Consider the following 9,299-nt stretch of genomic DNA (forward strand, 5'->3'; position numbering starts at 1 on the left):
GTGGGGGTGGATGGGACCTCTGGAGTCCTCCAGTCCAACCCCAGGCATCACTGACCAGCCCCTGCCATCAGATATCCATCAGCACTGCTCAGATTCCCCCCTCAGCGTTCCCCTTCCAGATGCACAGCCCCAGTGTTCCCAGCCTGCCCCCATCAGGAGGGGCTCCAGGCCCAACCCACCAGTTGGAAACCCCAAATGCCAAGGATCACCGACTGGTGGCATTGCTGTGCGTGTCATTGCTAATGAACACCAATTAGCTCATGAGCAAGAGACCATTTTTGTCCTGTGGATGGAAAGTGAGCACAGCCCACCCGACTGCAGGCAGCTCCAGCATCCACAGACCTTAGAGAAGGATCAGGCCAGCCACATCTCCACCCTATTTAGAAGGATAGGGAAGTGCTGACAGAATGAGGGGAAATGGCTTCAAGTTGTGCCAGGGGAGGTTTAAGTTGGATCTCAGGAAAAACTTCTGCACAGAAAGAGCTGTTCAGCACTGGGATGGGCTGCCAGGGAGGTGGTTGAGCCACCAGCCCTGGATGTGCTTAAAAACCATCTGGATGTGGTGCTCAAGGACACGATTTAGCAGAGGGCTGTTAGAGTTGGGGTAGGATGGTTGGGTTGGGGTTGGACTTGATGATCTTTGAGGTCTTTTCCAACCTGAGCAATCCTATGATTGATTGGCATGTCCTCTCTGCACTAGCTGTACAAAGCTCCATCCCTGAAGCTGTCAGGACCATCCAGCCCATCCTGCTCTTTGCTTTGTTCTCATCCCCTGCAAAGTGACGCTGCTGCAGCTCACACTGCTCTCACAAGGGTTGCACAGCACGCCTCCTGCCGAGCTGGGATCTCCAGACACTGGGGCATACCTGTGCTTCATCTTAACTGTGGTTTGAAAGGGGCTGTGCTGGCTCTGCTGATGATTCTGGCTCCTGGTCCCTCAGAATTTCTGTTAACAGATCACAGCTTGGAGGTCCAACAACGACCTGCACACCCAGCAGGGCTGGTGGCCTGCCCAACCCTCAGCTCAGCGGGCAGCACTCCCTCAGTCAGCAGCATCACTGAGCCGAAGCTCTGGGGTAGCACTGAGGCTACATGTGGTTAGTTGGGGGGGTCTGGTGGGTTTAGGATCAGCAGAGGAGGGTAGAGCAGCAAAAGGCTATGAGCAGCAGCAGCAGGAGGGCTTGGGAGTGCAGTCTGGCTTACAGCAGGGTTCCAGGGCAGGATCCCCACCCTTCCTCATCTGACTTTCCCCAAACTCCATGCGTTGCTCAAAAAGTGTCTTTTGCAGTTTGATGTCCTTCAGGATTTGCCAAACTTGTGGCCCTGCAGCGCTCTGCACCAAATTGTAGTTCTCAGCAGGGTCTGACTCCAGGTCAAAGAGCAGAGGGGGCTCATGATGGGTCAGCGGGGTCAGCCCGTGGCAGGCCTGGTCTGGGGTTGTGTCGCTGTGAAAGGAACCTGCAAAAGAAATGTCCAAGAGCAGCTCAGCTGCCACTTGAGCTCGGGACAGCAGAACCAAGCAGGACTTCACAGAGTTCCCTGAGCAGAGAGGAGGTGGCACCAACCTTGTGTGAAGTAGTGGGCCTTGTACTTCCCGAGCCGGACAGCAAAGGGGCCATGCAGTGGATCAGGGGATGGAGGGTAGAAGAACATGGTCTGACGGGGACTCTGTGGAGAGGAGCAGAGCTGAGCTCACCTGTGTGGCCATGAGGCTGGAAAAGAGCCTGGGACAGGACCAGGCAGAGACTCCAGGGACTCAGAAAAGAGCCCTGATACTACGGACAGGATATGGCTAGAAAAAGGGGAAGCAAATGAGCAGGAACATCGTTGTTCCCCACTCAAAGCTCCTGGGCTTCAGAGCAGACAGGGGAAGGCCAGTAAGCCCACTGCATGGCCCAGAACCCATAAGAGATCCCAGGTCATAGGTCTGCCCCTAGCTGGGGCTAATGACCAGCCTCCATGTACCACACCAGCTTTGACCTGCAGGACTCACCTTCCCTGACCCAAACAGCAGTGGACTCAGGTCATAACCATCCAGGGAAACGTTGGGAAGAGCTGCTCCAGCCAGGGCAGTCAGTGTTGGCAGGATGTCCAAGGTGCTTGCCAGCTCATGAGTCACTCCTGCCACCCAACATAGCAAGATACAAAGAAAGGTTCAAGAGTCCAACCTCACTTCCATACCTACCACCCTCATCACCTCCCTCTCTCTGATCATCTCAGGGTGATTGAGTCGCCACCACACCCCTGCCTTGCCTTGTGCCAGCACACAAAAGGCATAAGCAGTGCTGAGTCTCACCTGGAGCGATACGGCCTGGCCAATAGGCCACTGCTGGTTCTCTCATGCCACCTTCATACGTTGTGCCCTTCCCACATTTCAGAAGGCCAGAGCTGCCTCCGCGTGCCATCCTCATGGTGGAAGGGCTGTGAGAGAAGAACCACCTCCCATCAGCTCCACAAGTCTGCATAACCCCTTCCCAGACTCCCACAGGGGCCATGGAAAAAGACAGTGAGTAGCACCAGAGACCCAAACCACCCCATACACAAAGGGAACTCGTGGATCTTTAGCCTGCACAGTGCTACCCCAGAGCCAGTGGGCACTCTGCCCACGAGGGCAACAGCTGATTGACTGGAGCAAGGAGGAGATCATGCAACAGATGCTCTCCTTAACAGCACCCACCTTCAGGTCACTGCAATCTCAGCTGGCACTGCTGCACCACATCTCTTGTACCCCAGCCAACCGACGCCTTGCTCCACTTCCCCCGCACCACAGCCATACAACCTCATCAGCAGGAGAAGCCGCCCAGCTGAGCTCACTCACCCGTTGTCAGAGGTGAAAAACACAAAGGTTGTGTTCTCCAGGCCATTCTCCTGCAGTGCCTGCAGCAGCTGCCCCACTGAGCCGTCAAACTCCGAAAGCGCATCACCAAACGGCCCACGCTCTGACTGCCCTGCATAGTGCTGGCTTGCAAACTGGGGATGGTGGGTATGCTGCAAAAAAGGCAGAGAGAGATGCTTTGCAAAGTCCTAGAGTTGCGTTTGGTTCTCAGCTCACCCGGGGAGAGTGAGAACCCCGGCGAGGGCATGGAGATGTGTGACCATGCCCACAGCAATGCTTCTAGAAACACCTCCCAGAATGACACAAAAAGGCTGGGCTCCATGCAGAATACAGAGACTCGGTGAGTGGTAGAGCCCCAGGTGGGCTGCTGGCCCGTGGAAATGGCCAGAAAGAAGCCACTCAAGACTAAAAACCCTAATGGTGCTGCCACAAACCCTAGGCGTGGGAACACCAACCCCAAGTTACGTCGGGGCAGGGAGTTCTCCCATCCTTCATCCAAGTATTGACTGCCCAGCACAATCCAATGGCTGCAGGACCTGAGGTGCTTTCTGCAATCTCCAGCAGGACAAAGGCTTCCCCCCACCCTCAGACCCAGAGAAATCCCCTGTCTCTTACATGGGAGGCATAGTAGAGCAGGAAGGGCACACCTCGCCGGGCGCAGTCGGCAATGAAGTCCCGTGCAAATTTGTTGTAGAGAGGCACCAGATCAGGGAAGGAGACCGGCTGCTGCACGATGCTTTGGTTCCAGAGCAGTGGGACGGGCACGAGGCCCTGGTCACAGGTCCCGAAACACTTGATATTGGGTGGGAAGCAGGTGAGATTCTGACAGGGGCCCTGGAAAGAGCACACAACACGGTCTTCCAGCTGTGTTGCAGGACAGTGAGTTGAGGGGGGGCAGGAGACTCACAGCAGCCCACCCTCAGGTCCTACAGGAGTCCCTCCTAGAAACCCGGGGGGGTTTATGCCCACCCCAGAACCATGCTATGCTTTCTCCTAACAGCAGTTCAGATGTTTCTTTGCAACCCAGAAGCTGACTTTCCCTCCTGCAACCCACCGAGGGGTGCACGTCCCCACAAACAACCGCTGCCCACATCCTGCAAACCACTCTTATTGCATGAGCACCTTGGAAAGGCACTTTTCCCACCAGCCCCCATTTTCTCCTCCGGCCTGCAGCCACCCATACCTGCACAGCCCCCCACTCTGGGACACTTCCCCAACCTTCCCTCCTCCTCACCTGGTCGTGGGAGTACGGCACCCCCAGGAAGTGGTCAAAGCCCTGGTGGGTGGGCAGGAAGGAGCCACGAGCGCCCAGGCCGAGGTGCCATTTGCCAATTATGGCCGTGGCATAACCTTTGGCCTTCAGCACCTCTGCAATGGTGACCTCAGACAGGGGAAGGCCTCCCCGGGAGTCAGGGTAAAACACACCAGGGTAAATCCCAGAGCGCATCTGGAAGCGGCCGGTCAGCAGGGCGGCCCTGCAGGGGGGAAAGGACAGCATTCACACGGTGCTGCACCAGCTAGGTGTTAACTGCCTTAACTGTGCAGCTGGGGAGGAATAACTGCAAGTAGCAACAGAAGTTAGGGGCCGAGCTATGGGAAAGAAGCTCTGCAGACAAGGATGTAAGGGTCCTGGTGGCCAACAGCTAGCCACTGCTAGACCATAAGGTGACCACGAGACAGCAGCGTGCCCTGGTGGCCCAGAAGGTCAATGGGAGCCTGAGGTGCATTGCACAGAGTGCTGCCAGCAGGGCAGGGAGATGCTCCTCCCCTCCTCTATGCCCTGAGGGGGCACAGCTGGAGCACTGAGATCAGTGTGGGGCTCTCAGTGTGGGGCTCTCCAGTTCCAGGCAGAATGGGAACTGCTAAAGAGAGCCCCAGGGAAGATGCAGAGATGGGGGGAAGGGCCTGGAGCACTTCCTGGTGGAGACAGGCTGAGCGCCCCTGGGCTGCTCACCTGGGGAATGGAACACCGAGGGAGATCTGTGCAGTGCTGATGGATATCTGATGGGCAGCCAGCAGGGAGATGGGGCTGAGCTCTATTCAGTGGTGCCCAATGACAGGACAAGGACATAGAATGGAGCCCGGGGAGCTCTGTGTGACCGTGAGGGAGAACTTTATGCTGAGGGAGTGGCAGAGCCCCGGCACCGCTGCCCACAGAGTTGGGGGATCCCCTCTGCAGGGATCCAAACCCAGCTGGACGCTCTGTGAGCAGCTGCTGGGGGGCCGGATGGAGGGACTCCGGCGGTCCCTTCCAGCCCCACAGCTCCGGGGTTCTGCACCCAGCAGCCCACACCGCGGCTCCCTCACTCCCTGTTCCCGCTGCCATCCCTCCACCGCTGTCCCCAGGGCCGCGCTCAGAGCGCAGCCGAGCCGCAGCTCTCCCCCACCGCGGGCCGCACCGGGAGGGGCTGCACACCGCAGAGCTGCTGTAGAAATCGGTGAAGCGCAGCCCTCGGGCCGCCATCCGGTCCAGGTGGGGCGTGGCGGAGGACGGGTGCCCGTAACTCCCCAGGTCTCCGAAGCCCAAATCATCCGCCAGCAGCAGCACGAAGTTGGGCAGGCCGCCGGCCGCGCCCCGCAGCGCCCACAGCAGCAGCACCGCCCGCAGCGGAACGGCGCGCCGCTCCGCCATGATGCTCCGGCGGTCACCTGACCGTCAGGTGACATGGTCAGAGTCACGTGACACGGCCCCGCCGCAGGGCGCGCCGTGAGGCGCGGTCCTCCGAAGAATAGCGCCGCCATGCGGTGGCCTCCCGCACCTTCAGTCCCGGCCCCCGCTGGGGGAGAAGCGCATCCTGGGGGTCGGGGTGCTGCGGTCAGAACGTGGAAGAACCAATGCAAACAGCAGCACTTCTGTGGTGGGAGTTCCGCACCTGGGAATACGGCTGTGCCCGCCTCTGAGAAGTGCAGACAGCTCACATGGCGGGCATTAAAGGATTGAGGGTCCGGTGTCCCCACGACCATCATTTTGTGTCTCCAGGATGAGGTTAAATGCAGAGCAGAGGTGGTGTGCGAGCACAGAGATGCTGCTGGTGGGCCGGGGTTAAACCTACAGCAGGCAGAGGTGGGGACTTCCAGCCCAAGGACAAAGCAGGGCTATAAGCAGCCGAGGTTCTGGTCTGGAAGCTCCCATGTGGATGCACCGTGTTTTGGATTTGCTCCACGCCTTTCTGTGTGCCTCATCCTGTGCTTCCTAAAGGCCCCTGGCACCGGGGGCTGCTGGAGCTGCTGCTGCTGCTGCTGTGCTCACTGCCATCAATTATTGAGGCAGAGCGAGGGGCTGATGCTGCAGCGGGAGGCAAAACTGCTGCATAATTCATGTAGCCTACTTGGATCCCAGGGCATCGCAGTGCTGGGCCACAGTGCCTGGCCACAGCAGGGGATGGCAGCCAGGATGAACAGCTGGGACTCTGGGAGGGCACAATATGGGGACAGAGCTTCAGGGACCCCGTGTGGAGCAGGGAAGGAGGAGTGAGCCCTGGTGTGCTGTTGTATGGAGCCAAGCAGGGCACAGTGCTGCACCAGCAGGGCAGGGATAGGACGTGTCCACATGGACAGGTCTGAAAGGGGAGGCCCAAATGGCAGCTGCAGTGCTGTGGGATCCCACTTTGGCAGGCTGTGGTGGGAGCTGTGACCATGGAAGTGGATCACAGGCGTGCTCCCTCACCGGGTGTTGGAGTGCAGCCCCACGGGTACTGGGAACATTGCATATCTGCATTTTGGGTGCATGCTGGGAGTGCACGTCTGCATGCACTGTGCGTGTATGTGTGCACTCTGTGCTGAGGATAACGCTGTGAGCGCTGTATTCTGTTCCAAGATGTGTGTTTCACAATATGTGCACGCAGCCAGGTGTGCATTGCAGCTCTTCTGTGTGCACGCCAGGTGTCTCCACACTGCGTGCTTGCACACATGTGCTGTGTGAGTACAGTGTGTGCACGTGCTCTGTGTGCACGCGCTGAGCTCACAGCATCCACCCCAGTTTCCTCCCACAGAGTTTCTTTCTCCTTTCATAACAGCTGGAGCTGACTTGGGAGGACTCTGCTTCCCGGAATGTTGCTCTCATTTCAGTCCAGTGGATGTGGCAGCTCCTGCTCCCATGTGCCAGACACTGGGTGTGCCAGGGAGTCAGGCCATACTCGAAACCACACACATGAACCCCATGGTCGTGAATGGCAAGACCAGTGAACAAAAAGCAGCGCCTTTACAGCACCCTCGTGGTACAGAAAGCACAACACCGTCCTTTGCTGCCTCTCCAGTTACTGGGAGTGCTGTATGATGCACACCCAGCTCCCTCCTCCCTGAGCAGGCACCATTTCAGCCCTCATGGACCACTCTCCCCCTTTTTGTGGCCTGCAGTCTGCACGCAGCTTTGCTTTGCAGTGCTGGGTATGGAAGCCTTTTCCTGGCACAGGAGATTGAACTGAGCAGAGACACGGGTAGCTGTGGAAATAAGCTTTATTTATCCAACCAAGTAAACTTCAGTGTTTGTGTGCAGTCAGAGGAGGATGGATGGGACAGAGCAGGGCTTTGGCACTTGGGCTGCCATTGGGCATCATCCCAAACAAAAGGGTCATGGTGCTTTGCAGCCCGCTCTGGGTCATGCAGCTAATTAAGCCTTGTTTCCCCAAAGGGTCTGCAGGAGGTTCTGCACTCCAGTAAAGAATTCCCTAAGCTTTTGGACTGGATATGGACAGGCATCTGACACGCTCGGTTGTGTTGGCACTGCATTTGTCCCGTGATAATAGGCTGAGGTGGTCATGAAATGACTCCATGTCCGCGACGTCGGGTGGGCTGCTGCTCTCATCTGTAGCAGGATCCAGTTGTAAAAGTGCTGAGTGGAGGTGTAGATTCCAGGGCGAAACGCTCTGCCGCAGCCTTTCCCCCAGCTGGTCACACCAACCAGCCAGAAATAGTCAGCATGGTTGTCTCTGCACATCAGAGGGCCGCCGCTGTCGCCCTGCAGTGGGGGAGAGAAGCCCAAAGTGTGACTGGGGGGTGGTTTGCAGGCAGAGCACGGCTGTGTGTCGGTGTGCAGCTCCTACCTGGCAGGTGTCGATGCCGCCCTGCGGGTAACCAGCACACAGATTGTGGGTATGGAGCACCCCGGCGTACCAGTGGCTGCTGTTGCAGAGGTTGAGGTCGAGGAGGTGGACCTTGGCCTCCTGCAGGACCTCGGCGGTTTGGGTGGGTGCTGCAGCTGTGAGCACAGAGCACAATTGGCACCGTCAGCTCCTGGCCTGTTTGTGGGCGAACCCCTTCCCAAAGTCTTGACTTTGTGTTTCCAAACGGGTCGGCCCCATCCCTCTCTATGGATGCATCCCCATGGCGTCACCCTGGGTTTCATTTTAAGGTTTAGTCCGGGACACCCGTGCATTTTGCGTACTCACATCTCATCCCCATGTGTCCCCAGCCACTGACGTAGCAGTCTGTGAGCTCTGACACTCGCAGCGAGGGGTCGGGCACGCAGGCCAGCTGGATGTAGTAGCTGCAGTGCACGGGTCGATCCAACTCGAGCAGCGCAATGTCGTTGATCATTGTCTTGTTGTTGAAGTATTCGTGAAGTATCGCCCTCCTGATGGTGTGCACCTCCACCTCCTGGCCCAGGTGAGTCAAATCGTTGGCGCCGATCACCACGCGCGACTCCAGGATGTAGCTGAGATGGAGAGGGAGGTGAGGAGGAGCAGAGCCGTGGGGGAGAGAGGAGGGCAGTGCTACAGGGGTTGTGAAGTGGCTGGGGTGCCTTGGGTGCACGCCTGGCCTTGGGACCTGCGGTGCCACGCTGGCTGTAAGGCAGGGAAGGGGACAACCCTTACTTGGGGCGGCCGAAGCAGTGCGCTGCCGAGAGCACCCACTGTGGGGTGATGAGCGATCCACCACACATGTGACCAGTGCCTGAAAACCGGGGGTTCTGGATGCTGACGATCCACGGCCACGATCCATGCAGGGCTTCCGTGCCTCCCACAACCCGCATATTGTTATAATGATAAGCCACGGGCCGGAGCCCGCAGGTGCTGCAAGGAGAAACACGTCAGGTTTTGCATCTGAACCGCCGTCCCTCCCCACGGGGCGCCGCCGGCCACTCACTCGCAGCTGCCGGAGAAGCTGTGCGCCGGCCGGCAGGCGGCCACGAGGAGCAGCAGGAGCAGCAGCATCGCTCCCGACGTCTCACGGCAGCCCATCGCGTCAGGCTTCACCGCCAACGACGCGGCGCTGCCCGTTGTCCGCGGCGCTGATGTCACAGAACCGTCGGTTCCGAGGGCTGTGCCACCGCGTGGGGCTGCGCGGGGGGGTGCGGGCAGCAGCTACTGGTGGGGGGGGGGGAGGGAAGAACCCTACACACAGCTGGGGGAACACGGTCAGATGAGCAGCAATGTGCAAACGCAAGTCCCCAAGTGTCTGTTGTGGCGTGCACGGCTGTGTCACTGTGTCTGTCTGTGCTCTGAGTGTGCCCACAGCGGCTGTG

General features: G+C 58.6%; 2 protein-coding genes across 2 annotated transcripts; both read right to left on the reverse strand.

Moving 5' to 3' along the window:
* Positions 1-1,156: 1,156 nt before the first annotated feature.
* ARSA (arylsulfatase A) lies at positions 1,157-5,468 on the reverse strand (the record flags this gene model as incomplete). Its single annotated transcript, XM_079534104.1, has 8 exons — positions 1,157-1,458; positions 1,566-1,668; positions 1,994-2,121; positions 2,297-2,421; positions 2,819-2,988; positions 3,452-3,670; positions 4,071-4,311; positions 5,236-5,468. 8 exons carry the CDS (start codon positions 5,466-5,468, stop codon positions 1,157-1,159), a joined length of 1,521 nt encoding a protein of 506 aa, XP_079390230.1.
* Positions 5,469-7,445: 1,977 nt separating this feature from the next.
* Positions 7,446-9,015, reverse strand: LOC306957928 (acrosin; the record flags this gene model as incomplete). Its single annotated transcript, XM_079549278.1, has 5 exons — positions 7,446-7,793; positions 7,879-8,033; positions 8,224-8,489; positions 8,650-8,847; positions 8,921-9,015. The coding sequence occupies 5 exons, from the start codon at positions 9,013-9,015 to the stop codon at positions 7,446-7,448; spliced, it is 1,062 nt and encodes a 353-aa protein (XP_079405404.1).
* Between the last annotated feature and the right edge of the window lie 284 nt (positions 9,016-9,299).

The sequence above is a fragment of the Tetrao urogallus genome (assembly GCF_951394365.1).
Source record: "Tetrao urogallus genome assembly, chromosome: 1".
In the NCBI taxonomy this organism is placed as follows: Eukaryota; Metazoa; Chordata; class Aves; order Galliformes; family Phasianidae; genus Tetrao; species Tetrao urogallus.